General features: G+C 58.7%; 1 protein-coding gene across 1 annotated transcript; it reads right to left on the bottom strand.

Moving 5' to 3' along the window:
* Positions 1-2,492: 2,492 nt before the first annotated feature.
* On the bottom strand, positions 2,493-18,865 carry ZNF653 (zinc finger protein 653). The gene is made up of 9 exons (XM_072787283.1): positions 18,551-18,865; positions 12,206-12,249; positions 9,867-10,082; positions 5,454-6,071; positions 5,114-5,294; positions 4,901-5,012; positions 3,747-3,861; positions 3,084-3,183; positions 2,493-2,913 (listed from the first exon to the last, which is right to left on the bottom strand). Exons 1-9 carry the CDS (start codon positions 18,847-18,849, stop codon positions 2,736-2,738), a joined length of 1,863 nt encoding a protein of 620 aa, XP_072643384.1. The 5' UTR covers positions 18,850-18,865; the 3' UTR covers positions 2,493-2,735.
* Between the last annotated feature and the right edge of the window lie 27 nt (positions 18,866-18,892).

The raw sequence follows: 18,892 nt of genomic DNA, 5'->3' as shown, positions 1-18,892 counted from the left end.
CACCCTCCAGCCCGCGCTGCGCGCTCCGCGCTCTGGGCCGCGCCGCCGCCGCCCCCAGCCCTTTATAGGAGCAGCTGCCAGAGCCGGCGTCGCTTATTGGCTGCGGCAGTTGAGCCCCTCCTCCTCGCGGCGCCCGACGGCGCGGCAGGTGGAAGCGAGCGCGCGCTGGCTCGGACTCGGCACCCCCAGAAAGCACGCCCTGGGGGCCCGGGTTGCCAGATTCAGGCCCTTTTGCCCTGTGGGCCCTGCTTCCTGCACTGCCGCCCCTTCTCGGGCGGGCTTTCTGCCGGAAAGACAGGGACGGCTCCCTCCTGTGTCCAACACCCTGAGCGGTTGGAGCGAGGAGAGCGAGGAGATACCGGTGGCCCGATTGTAAGAACTTCCGGAGTTGCTGTCCACCAAGAAGACTGGAAAGGGTCGAGGAACCAAGATTTCTATGAGCAGAGGCCAGGTCCCCAGATTTGGGGGCAGCAGGTGTAGCCTCCCAATGGAGAAAGGTGGGGATAGCAGGGGCTCTCATCTGCCTGCAAAAGGACCTGGGACCCTGCGGCTTTTGAGTGAGTTAGGTTCAAAAGATTGGCTCGAAAGGTGGGGACTGGCACCCTATAGTGCAAGGGCATTCGGCACTTCTCCAAAGGGGGTAAAGAAGTTTGGGGTTTAGGATTCCAGGCAAAACCCACTGGCGCCCTGAGGTTCCGGGAAAGCACCGGTTCTTCTCAGGCCCCATAAATTTTGGGTGGGCGGATCTGTTGTATAAACGTCCTGGCTTTCCGGGCTCGTGATTGGCCTGCCTGTGGAGTCGTACTTCTTCTCAGCTAGGGGGAACCTGGCTTCTCTCTTAGGAGGTAGCGGTTGGCGCAGCCTCCTTTGGTGCGCCGGCTCAAGGGCACGTTTACGTCGTCGGGACGGCTGTCAGGCGGGAGGAAGCGTTCTTACTAGGGCAGGGTCGCCTTCGACTGAGACTTCAGCACCACAGACAGCGGCCCGACGGTCTGGCCGAGGACTCTGCGGGCTCGGTAGCACGGGACCCCTTATCTGGGAGTCGCAGCCTCCACCCTATCCTCGTCCCTGCACGCCCTTTTAGGTTCCAGACTGTAGCGAGAATGCCATCAAACCCAGCGAGGAGAGCCTAATTGGACCAATCAGGGACTGCCCTCGAGAGAACCAATTGCGGGAGGATGCCCTCGAGATTGAGCCAATGAGAGAGCGCGCAGCAGAGAGCACTGACACGCCAAAGGAGAAAACAGGCCAATCACAGTGGCCCGCGCAATCTGGGCGGTGGCGTTGCAGGTCCCCGGGTGGCCCCTCTTGGTTCTGCCCGGGCGACCTGGCTGTCGAACCTAGAGACCCCGAGCGATGACTTGTTCCCCACCCGGTGTTCCTCCCGGATTGCAAATTGTGCCTGTGCCGGGAGGGGCGCTCCTCCGGGGCGCGCAGACCCGACTGCGGTTTCCATGGAAACTGCTGGCTCTGGATGTGCGGGGATAGCGAAGGGGACTCAGCCCTGGGGGACTTAGGGAGCTCGCGTGGGTGGCCCCAGCGGCCGGACTTGCTCATCCTCGCCGACACTCCCGTCCCTGCTTTGGATAACCCCTGGTCCAAAGTGTAAAATAAAGCCTAGCTGCGGCCCCGCCCCCACGAGCTGGTGAGGAGCCAAGGGGCCAATCTGCGCGTGGCGCCACAGGGCTCCCTCGGGCACGTGCCCGAGCTCGCGGCTGCGGTCCCCCGGGTCACGTGGCTGCGGCCACCAGGGCCCACGCAGCTTGCGCGCCACCTGGCGGCCGCCGGGCTCGTATCGCTCCCCGCCTCTCTTGCGGGCGGCCAGCAGGAGGCGGCGGCGACCTCAGCATCCTCCTCCGGGAAATGGGGCCAGGGCAGCCGCCCCGTCGCTGCCAACTCCCCCCTCCCCCACCTCGGCTTCCTGTTCCAGGAACACGCCGAGCCGTTCTACCTCGGGGTTTTGGCACTGGCTGTTCCTTCGGCCTGGGATTTGCCTCCTCCAGCTTTCTTCAGGGACGGAACCTCCTTGTCATTCTGGTCTATGCTCAAATGCCACCATTTCAAAGAGGACCTCCCTGACCACCGATTTAAACAGCCAGAAACTAACACATCACTCTATTTCCTGCACAGCACTTGTCACGGCTGTAGAGGTCTTCCTCGGGGGTCTACTGAACATCTCCCCAACTGGTCCCTGAGCTCTCTGAGGGTGGAGAATGTATGTTCCGTGAAGGACCTAGGAGTGGGCATCAGGATCCTGAGTCTTGGGAGATGTCCAGTGGCCTCCCGGGCTCCCAACCTCCTGCTCCTGGGCCTGTGACAGTGTTCAGAGCTACCAGGCCCGGATAGCTGAAGCATAGCAGAGGCTGTCAGGAAAGGGCATTGTTCACAGGTAGGGGCATCATCGCCTGTCTCGGCCTTCTCAGGAAGGGACCAGGATGGAGACAAAGAGGGGCCCGGCCCCCCAAATCATCCAGGCCTAGGGGAAGGGCGTCTCCTTTCTCGCTCTTTAATCTCACTCTGCTCTCTTGACACAGTTCTAGCAGCCCCAGGCGCCACCTCCAGAAATAGGGCGGGGTTGGGGGGGACCAGCCCCGGGGGCCCAGCCCTGGGGCTGGGCAGGGGCGCCTCCTTCCGGCCCGCGGTCCGGGAGGCCCCCGCGGCTGTCCGGGCCCCGGCCAGCCCGGGCGTGGTGTCCGAGCGGACGAATAAATAGGGGTGGTCAGTGGTTGGATGGGTCAGGCTGGCTTGTGGTCCGGGTGGCTTTTGAGCGTGTGGAACTTGACGCTGTCCAGCTTCTCGAAGCGCTTCCCGCAGCGCTCGCACGTGAAGTTGTACTGCACCTCGGCCGTGTGCTTCTTCATGTGCCAGTTGAGCGACGCGCGCTGTCGGCACTGGTAGCCACAGATCTCGCACCTGCCGGGAGCCGGCGGGCGACACCGGGGGCGGGGTCAGCCTGGGGTGGGGCCGCATTGGGGGCGGGGCCCAAGCTCCGAGGACCCGACGCACCCCAGAGCCCGAGGGGTGGACCGGCCCTCTGCCCGCCCAGGCCCAGACCCCCTCCCTGTCACCCCCCCGTCACTCACTGCAGGGGCGTCTCGCCGGTGTGCGTGCGCCGGTGTACCTCCAGGTGGTTCTTCCTCTTGAAGGACTTGCCGCAGGTTTCGCAGGTGAATTCACGGACACCTGGGGGAGATGCGGGGCTGAGCACGCCGCTGTCGGGGGCGGAGGCTGCGGGACGTCGCCGCGGCGCCGCCGAACCCGGGTGTCCCCGGCGGTGTCCCGAACCTCTGGACGCAGGCAGCCCCGGGAGCCCTGGAAGCCTCGACTCTGATAACGAGGGCGGTTAATACCGACGGCCCCATTTGGGGCTCAGAGGCTGTCCAGGAGGGCGTCGGGGCGGAGCTGGAATGGGAGCTCGGCTCCATGGGAGGCACGCAGAGCAAGCCGTCAGGCCAAAGTGGGTCTGAATATGACCCCAATGTATGAACCTCGGGGCGATTTCATGTAAAAATTCAAAGTTCCCGCCTCTTGAAAAATCTGAAGCCGTCCCCTCCCGCTGGACGCAGGCAGCACAGCTACCCACTGAGTCAGCCGCCCATGCCCTGGGTGGCACTCCCAAGCGGGCGGGGGTCAGTCCTAAGCCTGGGGACCCAGTGCTCGCTGGGGTTTCAGCCAGCCTGCTCCGGCCCTAGATCCGACGCCCATGGCCCTACGCCCTGTGCTGCCAGCCCCGTCCTGGGCCTGACCTGAATGGATGATCATGTGCCGCCGCAGGTGGTTGGATAAATAGAACTTCTTGCCGCAGCCAGGGTGTGGACACACTTTGGTCTTCCCCTTCCGATGCACAAGATTGACGTGGTTCTGTAGGCAAGAGGGGCAGGAGTGGGGCTGTGGGTGCTTGGGCCCACCTCCAGGACTCTCCAGTGTGGGGACAGAGAAGGGTAGCTGGGAAGCAGGCTGGGGGCAGCCTCTCTGGAGGAGGGAAGAGGGGCCCTTGCCCTTGGGAGGGACTCCCAGTTCTCAGCAAGGGCCCAGGGGCACTGCAGTTTCGGTGTGCACCTACTATAGCCAGGGCCTGGGCCTTGTCATAACCATGTGGTGGGGCCCTGCTATTTGCCCAGCTTATGGATGGGGGAGGAGGCTCTAGAGGGTTAGGTTGTGGCCCATGTCCTACAGGTGGGCAGGGGCAGGCCCTGGATTCCAGGGCCGGGAGTCCCACAGCAGGCTTTGCCACAGAGCTACACTGTTCCCAATGTCTGGAACAGGCACCCCCTGTCAGTCATTCCTTTGCTCTTTTATTCTTTAACTCACCAGCAAACCCATAGCTTCAGCGCCCAGCACTAGGCCTGGTACCCTGTAGGTGCTCAACACGTGCTTAATGGAAATGAAACTCAGCATATTCAAAGGCCTACTGGTGCTGTCTCCCACCACAAGTGGGAATGTGACGGGAGCCTGTCTGCCCTTGGGGCATCCGTCCAGGCTCCAGAGGACAAACTATAGGTATGTCCTGGTGGTGCAGTGACCTGGGGCTCGCCAGCCCCACCAGCTCTGGGGGACTAGGGTGGGCTTCCTGGTGGAGGGGGCCTCCTGAGCTGAGCCTGGAGACGAGGCATCCGGAGCCAAGAAGGTGGCCTCGGCCAAAGCAGGATGAGTTCAGGCCAGTTGAGAAGGCAAGTGTACCGGAGAGCCGGAAGGGGAAGTGGTGAGGTGATGCCTGGTGCCCTGTGGCCGAGGCAGGGTCAGTGAGAAGCTATTGAGAAGTGGGCATGTGGGAGGCAAGCCAGTGGCACCTGGGAGGACCAAGTGGGGTGCTCCGTGAGCCACACTGCCCAGATGCCAGCACACAGGCAGCGGAAAACAGAAGCAGGCCCTGCTCAGCCTGCTTGGGTGGTGGCCTCACCTGGAAACTGCTGAGGGCCACGTACACCTGGCTGCAGCCCTCGTAGGGGCAGTGGAACATCTCTAGCAGGCCATCGGCGTCCATCACCCGAGTCCGCTTGCTCCGCCGCCTCCTGGAGGGGAAGGGGCCCATGGCATCAGGGCTCTCCCACCAGGCAGGTTATGTGCCCATGTGGCGCTCCTCGTCCCAGCCCCCAGCTGCCCAGGCACCCACTTCTCCGGCTCCTTAGGGATCTCGTAGATGATGGCTGACATGTCACTGCCGTCCAGCTCCTCCCCATCCACCTCTGCTTCAGGCTCTGCGCTCTCAGGCACTGTCGCTGCCAGCTCTGCAAGCTCTGGGGCCACGGGCTCCTCCTTCTCTTCCTTCTTAAGCATGTACAGGTCCTCCTTCTCTACGGGGGTGGACACAGGGCGGGTGTCCGTGGGGGGACTTGTGGGGTCGAGGAACTGGGTCCAGGGGCATCCCTCCGCTCTCCCTCCTCCTCCCAGGCCCCAACCCTTCCCCTGCCAGAAATTACGGCAGCCCCCCTGGACCAGCGTGGCCCCCAGACCTTTCTTGGTCTCGATGCCTGCCATGGCGGCAGGGTCCATGGTGCTGGGCTGGCTGCCCTCGGGCTCCGTCTGGGTGTAGGCTGCTACACCCTCCATCATGGCACAGGGCACCTCATCACCCAGGCCCCCGGCAGGGGCACTGCTGCCAGCTGCCACGTTGAGGTGGATGCCCTCAGCTGTGAGGGCATCGTAGCCAGGGCCTGCGATGATGATCACCTGTGAGCCAGGGACCATGCCTGGCATGGGACAGCTGGCTACCACCTCGCCCAGAGCCTCCTGGGGCATGTTCTCAAAGAGGGTGCCGGGGCCCGGGCCCACTTGCACAGGCACTGGCACGCACACCACTGTCTCCAGGGCTTCAGGCCCGCTGCCTGCAGGGTTGGGGCACAGCGGGGTGCCCTGCTCAGCCAGGCTCTCCACATGGTGGACATCGAAGGGGATGTGCATGCCCTCCTGAGTGATGAGCCCGCTGCTGCCTGCCGGGCTGGTGGGGGTAACTGCCGCCGCTGCTGCTGCCGCTGCCACCTTGGCCGGCTGGCCCTCGGGGGGCTCCTCGGAGTCAGAGCCGGAGCCAGAGCTGGAAGAGTCAGAGCTGCCGGCCGCCAGGCCATTGCCCACTGTGATGACAAAGAGAAGGGGACAGTCACAAGAGCAACAGTGGTGGCAACAGTATCACTAAGGGCTGGGCATGGTAACCCCCTCAGTACCACAAACACTGGTCATTTCTCAGCCTTCCTTGTCCCCTGACCACCCTGCTCCTCAGAGATACTCTCTTCTCTCAGCCTCCAGACCTGAATTCTGGTTTTCTGGCCCCTCCCTGGTGGCTCTTTCTTAGCCTCGCTGGTTCTTACAGGTCTGGAAGGTTCTAGTCAGGGCTCTTCACAGTGCTCCACCCACCCCAGGGTCTCAGCCAGCATGATGGTGTTAAATGCTGCCCTCATTCTTGACACCAGCTAGGTGTCCGACAATTTAATTCGGATCTGACACTCTCTATCTGGAGGGAGTGTCAGATGCCACGGATTAGGGGCTCAGGTCCCACAAGACTGCCTGCCCCTGCTTCAGACACCCAGTCATACAACCCAGGCCACTGGGACACACTGGCTGAGTGATAGACTTTGGCTCAGGTTGTGATTCCGGGGTCCTGGGATCGAGTCCCACATCAGGCTCCTCACAGGGAGCCTGCTTCTCCCCCTGCCTATGTCTCTGCCTCTCTCTGTGTGTCTCTCATAAATAAATAAAATCTTAAAAAAAAAAAAAAAGACCCAGGCCATTGTAATTCTGGCTATAAATTGTGGGTTTCTACAACACCCTCTTCAGGTTGGCTAATTTACTAGGATGGACTCACAGAACTCGGGAAAGTGCTTTACTTATGGCTAGTTTTATCACAAAAGATGCCACTCAGCAATAGTCAGATGGAAGAGAGGCACAGGGCAAGGTGTGGGGGCTGGGGCAGGAGTTGTCATGCCCTCTCCAGACGCGCCACCCTCCTAGCACCCCGAGGTGTTCACCAACCCACAAGCTCCCTGGACCTTGTTGTTCAAGAGTTTTTATAACCCAGTCTCCAGCCCATCTGCTCCCCGGGGGTCAGGGGTGGGGCTGAGATTCCCCAGTTCCAGTCATGTGTCTGGTCTTTCTGGTGACCAGCCCCCCTCCTAAAGCTATCTCGGGGACCCTGCCTGAGTCACCACATTAGCATCGCCTCAGGTGTGTTCCTTATGAGAGGGGTTCATTATGGACAATGAAAAACATTTCCATCACGTGGGAGACTCCAAGGGTTTTAGGAGCTCTGAGCCAGGAACCTTGGACAAAGATGGAATACTGATCTTTATCATACTGCCACCACCCATCATCTGATGCCTCCCTGTGGACAGTCCCTGCCTGGATGCCATGTGGGGCTGGGGACTCTAACATCCCACTGCCTCCTCTGCTGCCCTCAGGGAGGGGGTCTCATAGGCACCTCAGAGTCTGCTTAGCAATTCTGGGTTCTGAATCTTCTCTTAGAAAAAGCCCACACCCTTCCCAGACATCCCCATCTCAGGGGATGATGGCGGCTCTGTCCTTGCAGTTGCTCAGGCTTTCAAAGCCTAGGGCTGCCCCTAACTTCTCTTTCTCTCACATCCCCTTCAGTCTGTCAGCAAACCCGTTGGCAGTACGCCCATGTATTTAGGTTCCTGCCTCAGGGTCTTTGCATTTGCTGTTTGCTCTGCCTGAACACTCTTCTCTCAGACACCTGCAGGGGCTCCCTCCCTCACCTCCATCGGACCCTTTCCTAAAATGGTATTTATTCAGGCAGGACCACCTTGTCTCAAATAGAAATCTTTTCTCTCCTTTATTTCCCCCCCAAATACCATCTTCCACTGTACTCTAGATTTTAATTTTTCATCTTGTTTGCTCTCTGCTTTCCCTCTGGATCATAAGCTCTGCAAGGATGGGGGGCCCTGCGTACAGGCACAGGCACACAGTTGTAAAAATGAATGTATCTCAGACCCGACGTTGTGATGCAGGTCAAGACCGCCAACATTTCACCCAGATGTTTTGTGCTAAAGCCTGCACATGGGGAGAAAACAGGGTGACGGGAAAATCAAGAAATGACCCTCCAGTGACACACTTGTGACAGAATCGGGGCACATTGTCTGGGGATCATGTGTCCTACACTCCCAGAAGGCCACATGATGCACACAGCCTCCAGAGCCAGGATCTTGGTGTCCATCCCTTCAGCTGTGTGCATGTGGGGGCCTGATGTGACCTCTCTGGGCCTGGGGATAACTTGGCACCTCCTCCCAGGGGTGTTTCGGGTAATGAGTAAATATAAGGGCCTAGGACAGTACCAGGCTCCGAGGAAGCACCCTGTCAGTGTTTCTATTATTATTCTCATCACAATGCCCCAACCCTGACTCAGCCCTGGGATGGCAGCAGGGGTGGGGTAGGGGGATCGGCCTTTCCTTGTAACATCCTGTAATCTGCAGGGTGGGTTGAGCCCCCTGGCTCCACCTTGAAGCAGCCGGCAGTCACCTAGTGAGTTTGGGGCATGGCCAGGGTGTGCGCCTGCATCCCCAACTGTAGTGTCTAGATGTGAAGGCCAGACAGCACTTCCTGCTTGTTGATCATAACATTAACCACAGAAATGGCTGCACAACCCCTGGCCTCTCACAGGCTCCGCCAGAGTGAGAAGCAGCAAGGCCACCCCAGGCAGAGAGCTAAGGGTGCTGCTGAGGGCACAGGGCTGGGACAGGGACACAGTCCCTCCCCCCTACCCCCTACCCCTGCTCCGCCCAGCATTCACTCCCGAGAGCCACATGGGGCAGCCAGTGGTGTCAACTTTGGGTGGCGGCGCAATGCAAGGGGGCTCCTCCACGTGCCTTCCCCGTTCCAGCAGACCCATCACCAGAGGGGTCAGCCACCTTAGTCCCAGGCCTTGGTTTCCTCGACTGCCAAGTGGGGCTAACGAAGAGTTGTAGGGAGCACTCAGGGTAGTTTGGGGTGGGACCAGAGTGAGGAGAGAACGGCCAGCTGAGGGGTTGGCCAGCCGCAGGTTGGGGTCTGGCTGACTCACACGGGGCAGCCGTTGGCCAGGGGGCCCACCTGGAACACCTCTCGCCCACGGTTTCCCCTCAGCCAGCTGGGACGCCACCTGCTCTGAGATTCCTGCCAGCACGGGCTCAGCCCTGGCGACTGACCTCACCCTCAGCCCTGGCAGGGCACCTGGCAGTAGGCCCCATGCTCCTTCTCACAGCTGAGGTTGTGAGGCCGGCCGGCAGGCAGGCAGGCAGGCAGCCCCTTGCCACCCACAGCGTCCCCTCTGCTCCCCCACCGGGGCCACCTGGGCCGATAGAAGAGGGGCAGGGACAGTGTGGGGAGAGACAGATGGGGGGAGACAGGGAGAGGCTGGCAGCAGGGGGAAGGCAGGATACAGAAGGGAGAGGATCAAACAGAAGAGATGAGGGAGAGAGGGAGGGGGGATGAGAGAGAGCTCAAGAGCGGGAGAGTGGGGAGGAAGGAGGAGACCAAGGCAGAGAGGGGAAAAGGATGAAGCTGGGAGAAAGCCCAGCACTGAAAGAGAAAGGGCCAGAGAAAACAGAGGAGGAGGAGGAAGTCAGGAGAGCACCCACCCCTGCCTCCAGCCCGAGCCAGGTTTCCCAAATCCCCCAACCCAGTCCTGCCTGTGCGCGGCCTGGGACATAAGTGGGCCAAGCTCTCCCAGCTTCTCCCAGCTGTCCCTCTGGGAAATGCCACCCCCGCCCCCCCAGCTCCATAAGGACTTGGAAGATTGCAGCCCAGCCTGCTGGGTCTGGACACCGCCTCTGAGGCCAGCGCCCGTGCCAGTCTCCTTGCTGTGACAAGCCCCACCACCCCTGAGGACAGGGAGTCCAGGGCGACCCACCCCAGGAAGAGCCCTCACCCCTCAGGCCCACCTTTGTCACTGTCGGGGTCTGAATCACTGAGTGGCTTCAGGGGTGAGTGCAGGTCCTGGAAGTAGCGGTGGCCAGCTTCGCACTGCCACACAGCTGTGGTGTACAGGCCAAAGGTGGGGTCCAGCTCGGCCAGGTGTGGCTCGTATGGGCAGCGGTGCTTGTGGTCCTCGTACCAGATCACCACGTTCTTCAGGCAGTTCACGTTGCGTCGCCTCCCTACACACACGGGGCACAGCCCAGAGTCAGGGGTAGTGCTCGCCCTTGCCCCACCCAGGGCCCCAGAACACCCCTACCCCGGCCTTATGGCTCCTGGGTGGGGGGTGGGGGGTTGAGAACCCTCGTGCACCCTGTCCAGGCCCGGCCTCAGTTTACAAATCAAGAAACAGGCTCTGAGAGGTGAGATACACCCTGGTGATAACACAGACGGGCCTGACTGTCCTCGCTGAATAAGTGAAACCACATCAACTACGGAGCCTGGCACATGCTAGGGGCGCAGTGGTTATTAGGTTCCTGCTAATAAGATCATCTGCACAGCGTCCCTGGCCTGGACCAGATGAGTCCCTCTGCCCCGGTCTCTCTGCTTCCCTGTTTGTCCCACTAGTCTATTCTGCCTGCGGTAGATGGAGGGCACCGCTGCAAACACTTGAGCCAGGCCATGGCCCTCCTCTGCCCAGAATCCACCAGAGCTCCCACCTGGCTGGGGTAAAAGCCAAAAGTACCCTCCCAGATCCACCAGGCCCTTCATGTTCTGCTCCATCACCTCCTGCCCCTTTCCCTGATCACTTCATTCCAGCCTCATGGCCTCCTCCCTGTTCCTGGAATAAGCAGGGTATGATCCTGCCTCAGGGCCTTTACTCAGACTGTGACTTCTTCCAGATGACTGCCTTGCCCTGCCCCCTTCACTCACATCTTCCCCTCAGTCGGCCACCCCCTCCCCACTGTCCTTCTAGCCCACCTGACTTGCTGTCTTTTTTCTAAAGGTAGCACCGAGACACGATCTGTGGTTATCTGTGTCCGTGTTTCTGTCTTTCCTGCTAGAATGCCAGCCCTCCAAGGGCAGGGACACTCATCTCTTGCTCCTCTTGTAGCCCCAGTGCCGACACAGGGCCTGGCACATAGTGGGTGCTCAGTGAATGTTTGCTGGAAGAGTAAATGCTTTGAGGATGTGAGCCCAGTGGAGCCAGGCCGTAGGATCCAAATCCTGACTGCCACTTTGTAGCTGGGTGGCTTCAGGCAAGTGACTTGACTTCTCTGAACCTCAGCTGCCTCTTCTGGGCCAGGGGAGAATAACAGTCCCTGCTCCTTGAGGGTTGCCAGAGAGGAGGGAGTGAAGACATGGACAGGGCATGGAACAAGGCTGGGCACACTCTGAGCGCCCAGGAAATGGAGCCTGTGATATGTCTAATGACGCTGGTCCTGTAGCCAAGGGGGAGGAAACTGTCCTCCTGATCTTCCAGGCTGGGAGATGAGGAGGGCGCCCAGAAGGGTCCTTGGGCCTGAGGATGTTGTCTGGGGCCTCCAGCCCAGTAACAAACATGGGGACAATAGGGACAACCATGGGCGCCATCCCTAGCCGCCCCTCCAGTCTGGCACTCGCCTCCTTATCTCCCTCCTCACCCCTCTGGGACTCGGAGGTCACATTTAGCTTGGCCCTTGCCTCTGACAACTGTGAGCAGGGGTGGGACTCACTGCCACCAGATGGCTGTTCCCGGATCGCTGGCCCTCACCCTGCTGGACAAGGGCCGAGATCCAGGGCGCCAGGGGTCAGAGGTCATGGCCGAGGGGGTGGGAGGGACATGCTCCAGGTCTCCACTTCGACTGCTCACGCCCAGCTCCCCTCAGCCTGGCACATGACATGCTCTTTAGACCCTGACAGAAATTGTTCCCTCTGCCCTGTCCAGTTCTTCCCTGGGTGAGTCCCATGCACCAGGTGAGACCGTGGAGGGATAAGGGGACTGCTCAGGTGACACTGGGTTTGGGGCCTGGCCTTGCCACTCTCCAGCTGTGCAGCGTGGGGTGGTGACTTGGCCTTTTAGGTGTGAGACAGGGGTGGTAGGGGCAGCCACACTGGGCACAGCACAGGTTCTGGACCCCTTCCTGCCCCGCACAGCTGGGTCAGTCCCCTGCCCTGGGCCCCCAGTGCCCCTACTTCCCCGGCACGGCCCTGCTGGGCCTGACCTGTCTTCCGCAGAGGCCATGGGCTCTGTGAGGGCAGGCCTGGGTCTGTCCTGGTCTGCACAGCACTGGCCTCGCAGGCCCTCCACAAATGGTGCCTGAGAATGAGTGAGCCACGTACTCCCAACGCCCCTCCCGTCCCTGCTGGCTGTGGCCCCACTTACTTTTCTTCCGCTTTGGTTTTTTTGGGACCTGCTCCCAAGGCTTCCTGTAAGAGAGAGAGGCAGGGGGAGTGAACACAGGACCTGGCTGATGCTGAGCTAATGACAGCACCCTGCTCCCAGGCCAAACTGGAGCTGCTTTTCTGTTCCCCCGGGGGTCTTTGCTTGACTCTCACCTCCCCTGACACAAGCCCTCGGACCGCAGTTGGTCATCACCACCCTTTTCACCAAGTAGGAAAGTGAGGCTGAGGAGAGAGCCTACCTGCCCAGGGGCCCGTAGCCAGGGACTGGAGAACTCAGAAAAGTACAGAATGATTCCTAGCCCCGGGGCCCCCCGCCCTCTATAACCCTCTCTCCATGAGTGGGGCAGCCTGAGAATATGGTGGGATACCGGTCCCGTGGCTAGGTGACTTGGAATGAAATGAATCAGGGGGGGAGCTTTTTCAAGGTGGGCCTGACCTAATCAGGGGAGCTCTTAAAGGGGCCCTAATGCAGTTGGCCTGGAGGCTGAGGATATGAGAGGCCTGAGGGGCGGGGCCCTGAGAACGGTCTCTGGGAGCTGACAGCAATCCCGGTGGACAGCCTCAAGGCTGCGGGGACCTCAGCTGTCCAGCCCAGGTGGGACCAAATTCTACCAACACCTTTAGGGGGTCTGGAAGCAGCTCTTTCCCTAGGCGAGCCTCAGGATGAAGATGCGGCCAGCTGAAACCCTGATTTCAGCCCTGGGAATCCTGAGCAGAGGATCCAGCTAAAACATGCTAGACTCCTGATCCAGAGAAATGTGAGATAATTTGTGTGGTTTTAAGCCACTAAGTCTGTGGTCATTTGTTACACGGCAATAGGATATTTGTGGAGTCAGCCTCAAAACCTGCGCTGCCCCACCCCAGGCTGGCTGAGAGCCCTGAGGGGATGGCCCTGCTAGGGACCCTGCCCCAGCCCCTAGCTGCCTGTTCTTTTTTTTTTTTTTTTTTTAATTTTATTTACTTATGATAGTCATACAGAGAGAGAGAGAGGCAGAGACATAGGCAGAGGGAGAAGCAGGCTCCATGCACCAGGAGCCCGATGTGGGATTCGATCCCGGGTCTCGAGGATCGCGCCCTGGGCCAAAGGCAGGTGCTAAACCACTGCGCCACCCAGGGATCCCCTAACTGCCTGTTCTATGTGGGCCCCAGCCCATAGCTACCCCTGCAGCCAGCTCAGGCCCCCGTGCCCAGGGCCATCATGCCCACCTGCCTCTGGGCCCTTCCCTGCTTTGGCTGGAGCCCAACACCCGGACTGTGTGCCCCAGTGACCAAGGCCTCAGGGAGCCCAGGGCGAAGCCGGACCCAAACACTGGGGGCTGCCCAAGGCCTCCCACACCTGGATGGCCACTGGAACTGCCAAATGGGATCCTGACCCCTATAAGCCACTTGGCTGTGGCCCAGCACCGGCTCTACACGTGCTGAGGGCAACCTCTCCTGGACTCGCTAGGGGCCTCCCTCTGCCTTCCTGACACCATGCTTCTGGGTCTGCCCACCAGTTCTGGAGGCTTCTTCATTCTTTCTTTTATTTATTTATTTTTAATTAATTTATTTAAATACTCTCTATACCCAGAGTACTGGGTGGCTCAGTTGGGTAGGCATCAGACTCTTGATTTTGGCTCTGGTCTCAGTCATGAGATCAAGCCTTGAGTTGGCAGAGGGCATGAGAGGGAAGAGACTGTGCTCAGTGGGGAGTCTGCTTGAAGTTCTCTCTCCTCTCCCTCTGCCTTTCCCCCTGCTTCCATATGCGTTTGTTTCTGTAAAATATATAAATAAATCTTACGAAAAAAAGAAGTAATCTCCGCACCCAACGTAGGGCTCATTCATGACCCCAAGATGAAGTCGCATGCTCTTCTGACTGAGCCAGCCAGGCACCCCCATCCTTCCTTTCCTATGTTGCAGCAGGAGGCCCTGAGACCCTGGGTGACCATGCCTCAGTTTCCCTATCAGTAGCATGGGATCATAACCATACCTTCCTTGTGGGACTGGCATGAGGTTATGGGCATTGAAAGAAGCTTGGTGCAGCCCCTGGCACTTAGTAGCCACTTAGCAAGTGGTAGAGATGATCATTCTAATTATCAATGTTATCACAGAGCCTGGCCCTGGAACGCTAGCCTCCCTGCTACGGCCCAGACCATGCTCTCACCACAAGTCATCCTGACAGGCAGTCCAAGGTCTCCTGTTAGCTTCACCATCTACCCCACCTGAGCTCTGTCCAGCCTGATAATAATTCTCAGCCCCCAAACCCCACATCTGGTCCCAGGACAGCTCCTCTGGGTTCCTCTGCCCCTCTGCCCTTGTCCAGGTCCCTACCCGCCCTCACTCATTCCAGATGCCTCCATCCCCTCCCATGGCTCTCCCCTCCCCTCCAAGGGGGCAGGCTGGCTGCCCAGATCCTCACCCAAACCCAAGTCCATATGCCCATGGCCACCTCCATGCACTCACAGCCTGGCCAGGACTGGGATGCTGGGAACACCGCTTAGCAGTGGGGACAGGCCTGGGTGCCAGTCAGATCTGAGTTCAAGTCTCCTCTCTGCTATTGACCAGCTGTGTGACCTTAAGCAGGTCTTGTCGCCTTTGAGCCTCAGTGTCTTCATCTGGGAAGTGGAGTTGCTGTGTGTTCTAGCCTGGATTTAAATGCTCTTGAGCCAGGGCTTCCCTACCAACTTCCGCCCATTCCTCTGCCTGCCTCTGAGTTGTCTATATGCCTGCTCAGTCTTCCTGTCTCCTCTACCTCCCTTGAGCCCCTGGAGTCAAGCGCTTGGCTCAGCAGTGTTCAGCTCAGCAGTATTTGATGGCAGATCCTTTCCTTGGCCTCCAGGACACTGCCCTGGCAGGTTCTCCACCAGCCTCATGACTGCTGCATCTCCCTCCCCCTGGCTTCTCTAAGCACAGAGCATGAGCCCTGGGCTCAGACCTGTGTGTCTACCTGTGCCCCCTTGGCAACCTCCATCACCATACCATCACTGGCTTGGTGACCCCCAAATCCAGAACTCCTGCCTGGCCCTCTCCTGACCACATAGCACCACCACCAGCACCACTACCCCTGCCCAACATTAGGGGTGTTGAAGACGTCTCAAACGTGAGCTGTCATATTGCTCCCTGACCTGTCTCTTCTCAGTTTTAACAGCACCTGCAACTTTCCGGGTGCTCAGGTCCATACCTGGGGGTGCTCTCCCATCAGCAAACCCTGTTGGCCCTAATTTCAACCACTCTGTCCACTTCTGCATGGCTGCACCTGGGCCCAGGTCGGCCCTGTCATGTCAGCACTCACCCAGACCAGGGCAGTCACCTCCTTCCTGGTCTGGAGCTCCGGCCCTCCCCTCCCATAGCTTCAGCACAGGCGTCTGTGTGATACTTTTGATTTTCTTGTTAACATTTTAAGATATAAAAAGAATATTCAAACACATACAAAGTTAGAAGAAGAGTGGACCTCTTTGAGCCCATCACCAGCCTTAAAGACTGCCAACTCTTAGCCAACCTTGTTTCGGGTTTCATCCAATCCTCCGGCCACACACACCCTGGAGGATGCTTCTGTTAAAATATAAGCCAGGTATGGGACCTCTCTGTCAAAAATTCTGTGCTTAAAGAACCCCCCTGCCAAAAAAGAAATCCTATCAGGCCTTACCGCTTCACTGGGAGGAAAAACCAGAGTCCTCCATGCAGTCCACAAGGCCGTGTCACCTTCCTGTCCTCACCTTTTCCCACTCTTCATCCTCTTATTGTGCTCCAGCCACACGGGTCTCCTTGCTGCCCCATGTATGCAACCAGGCTGGGTCCTGCCTCAGGGCCTTTGTGCTTGCCTTTCCTTCTTCCTCAAACACTCTTCCCCCAGATATCTGCATGGCTTTCCCCGGCCTCCTTCAGGTCTTTACCCCAAATGCTATCCTCTCACTGTGGCCCACTCAACACCCTACTTAAACCTCTAGCACATCCTTATGACTCCTTTTTCCCTATTTCACTTTTTTCTTTATGTAGCTCCTATCGATCTCTCACATACTACATAATTTATTATAGGAAATAGTAGTAAATATATGATAATACAGTATACAAGCCTTTGCACAGTGGACAAGTCTCTGTCTTCTGCCCTTTAAAATGGCAGCTCCATAGGGCAGTGATTTTTTTGTTGTTCATTGCTGCATTTTCAGCATAAATACCAGGGCCTGGCACAGAGGAGGTGCTGCAAAGCGTTCCTTAAACAAGTGGACACTGAAGACTCCACTATTGACCGGTTTCCCTTTTTCCACCAGCTGCTAGGATGGCTCTGAGGCAGATTCATGGCCCATCTCCATTCCCATGTCCTCATGTCTTTTGAACTCCTCTGGTCAGGTTTTTAACTCACCATGCAACAAGAGTGCCCTTGTCATGTCCCCTATAAGCCTGTTATGTCCCCTGTGATTTATGCCTCAATCCAGTAGCATCAATCCTGGCCCACTGCATCCCTTTTTTCCCCTTCTCTTTTTTTTTCCTTTTAAGATTTTATTTATTTATTTGAGAGAGAGAGCATGAGCAGTGGGGAGAGGCAGAAGGAGAGGGAGAAGCAGACTCCCCGCTGAGCAGGGAGCCCAATGCGATGCAACGTGGGGCTCAATCCCAGGACCTGAGCCAAAGGCAGAAACTTAACCTACTGAGCCACCCAGGTGCCCCTCCTCCCTCTTTCCATTTCTGTCTTCTGTTGACCTGAAATCCTTCTGCATACAAGACAGTTACAAATAAATGAAGAGTTGAAATAAGAGACCCCCCCCCATCTCTGGTCATATCCATTTCCCACAGGAGACCCCTCACTCAGGTTAGTTATTTTCTCCACCACCCATATGTCTGGGGCCCTGTTTTTGCCATGCACTGCCTGGGTTGTCTCAGTGTCCTGGCCCCAGTCCTGCAGGACTACACAAACCAAGCTTCTGCAAATACCACTTTCAGCTTAGGGACCTCCAGGGGCTCCCTCTGGCCAGTGGGTCTCAACTCCAGCTGCACATAATGTCTCCCTGGAAGTTTTGCAGAAAAAAAAAACACAAGGTCTGCAATTCTACCCAGATTAACTGGATCAGAAACTCCAATAATGGTGGGTGCCAGGGGGGCTCAGCTGGTCAAGTGTGGGACTCTTCATTTCAGCTCAGCTCATGAGCTCAGGGTTGTGAGATTGAGCTCCATGCTGAGCCAGGTGTGGAGCTTGCTTGAGATTTCTCTCTCCTTCTCACTCTGCTCCTTTCCTCTCTCCCTCCCCATGCTTGTGTGCTCTCTCTTTCTAAGAAAAAGAAAGAAAGAAACTCTAATAATGGAGCACTAGCTTGAGTTTTTTTTTTTTTTTTAAATGCTCAGCATTTCCTGCTACATTCTCAGGCATATAAGCCAGCCTGACACCCCAGGGAGGCAGTGGGTGCAATTCAGACAGATCTGGTTGATTCTTGACCCTCAGAATCTCCTCACAGAGAAACATTCCAATGTGTGCAAATAAAAACCAGGGCACAGCAAGGATTCTGTCGCAGCAGAGCTTGTGACAGGGAACAAATATCATCATATCAACGAATACCTGGTGTGCTCACTATGTGCCAACCATGTTCTAAGCCTTTTTGCTGTATTTTAACTCATTTAATCATCACACCAACCTGTTAGGCACGGAGGGAAAAATTCCATCCACACTCCTCACTCTCAAGACTGAGACTCTTGCAAAGGCCTCTGTCCTCTACCTGAGCAGGTAACTTGGGGCTTCCTGGGTCTCCATGGGCTAAGGTGCTCCCCAGGAGCCAAGAGGTTTAAGGGAATGAGATCTGGATTGCGAGGAATCTTCCTATGTCTGGGATGGACGGCTGTGGGAATGGGGCCACACACAGCCCCAGGAGTGCCAGGACCTCATAGGACAGGGCTGGGTGGCCCAGTGTGTCCAGTCACAGCCCCAGGCTACATTCTTGGGTTTTAGAGGATGAGGCATTTGAGATCCCAAGGACCAGCAATTTATAAGGGGCATCAAGGTCTCAGGAGGCGGGGACGCCCCTCCAGGGACTGGGCAGTTAGAATGCTTGGAGGTGGGGCCCGTACTAGGATTGGGCAGCCAGGACTCTAGCGGGCGGGGCCAAGCGCCAGGAGGCGGGTCGAGAGGCTGGGCGCATCCCAGGATTGGGCAGCCGGAAAGACGGGAGGCGGGGCCGCGAGCCAGGCGCGTCCCAGGACCCGCGGTAGGAGACCCAGGCCAGCAGCCCGGCCACTGGGCGGGGCTCACAGGTGCCGGGGGCGGGGCCGGGGGCCGAGGGGGCGGGGCCAGGCTCGGCGGGGAATGGGGGCGTCTCCTCCCTCTCTCGCTCCCTCCCTCCCTCGGGCCGGGCCCCCTCACCCGTGGCGGCCGCTACGCTGGCCGCGCTCCAGCGAGATGAGATAGGCTGCGAGCTTGGCGTCGCTCCAGCCGCTGCGGCGCCGCAGGTCCACCCAGGGCCCGTGCGCCTCGCCCAGGTACACACGCCGCACGTCGTACTTCTTCCGGGACTCGAGCCGCCGCCGGGCTCGGTCGGACTCCGTGAGCCGCGGCCGACCCCGCGCCTTGCGGCCCGCCGCGCCCTCCTCGGCCGCCGCCTCCCCGCCTGCGCCCGCCTCAGCCTCCGCCTCCGCCTCGGGCTCCGGCACCCGCTCCGCCATCCCCCCCTCCCTGGTTACCAACCTCCCCCGTTGTTAGGAGCCC

Source organism: Canis lupus, chromosome 19, assembly GCF_048164855.1.
Source record: "Canis lupus baileyi chromosome 19, mCanLup2.hap1, whole genome shotgun sequence".
NCBI classification, from domain to species: domain Eukaryota; kingdom Metazoa; phylum Chordata; class Mammalia; order Carnivora; family Canidae; genus Canis; species Canis lupus.
The sequence above is the reverse complement of the archived record's forward strand: the minus strand, read 5'-3'. Positions and strand labels throughout refer to the sequence as shown.

Excerpts from the sequence above, each read along its gene's own strand:
- ZNF653 (XM_072787283.1), bottom strand. The coding sequence starts at position 18,849 with ATGGCGGAGCGGGTGCCGGAGCCCGAGGCGGAGGCGGAGGCTGAGGCG. Across the intron at positions 12,250-18,550 it reads CAGCGTAGCGGCCGCCACGG|GAAGCCTTGGGAGCAGGTCC; the intron begins GTGAGGGGGCCC and ends TCTCTCTTACAG. Across the intron at positions 5,295-5,453 it reads AGGCATCGAGACCAAGAAAG|AGAAGGAGGACCTGTACATG; the intron begins GTCTGGGGGCCA and ends CCACCCCCGTAG.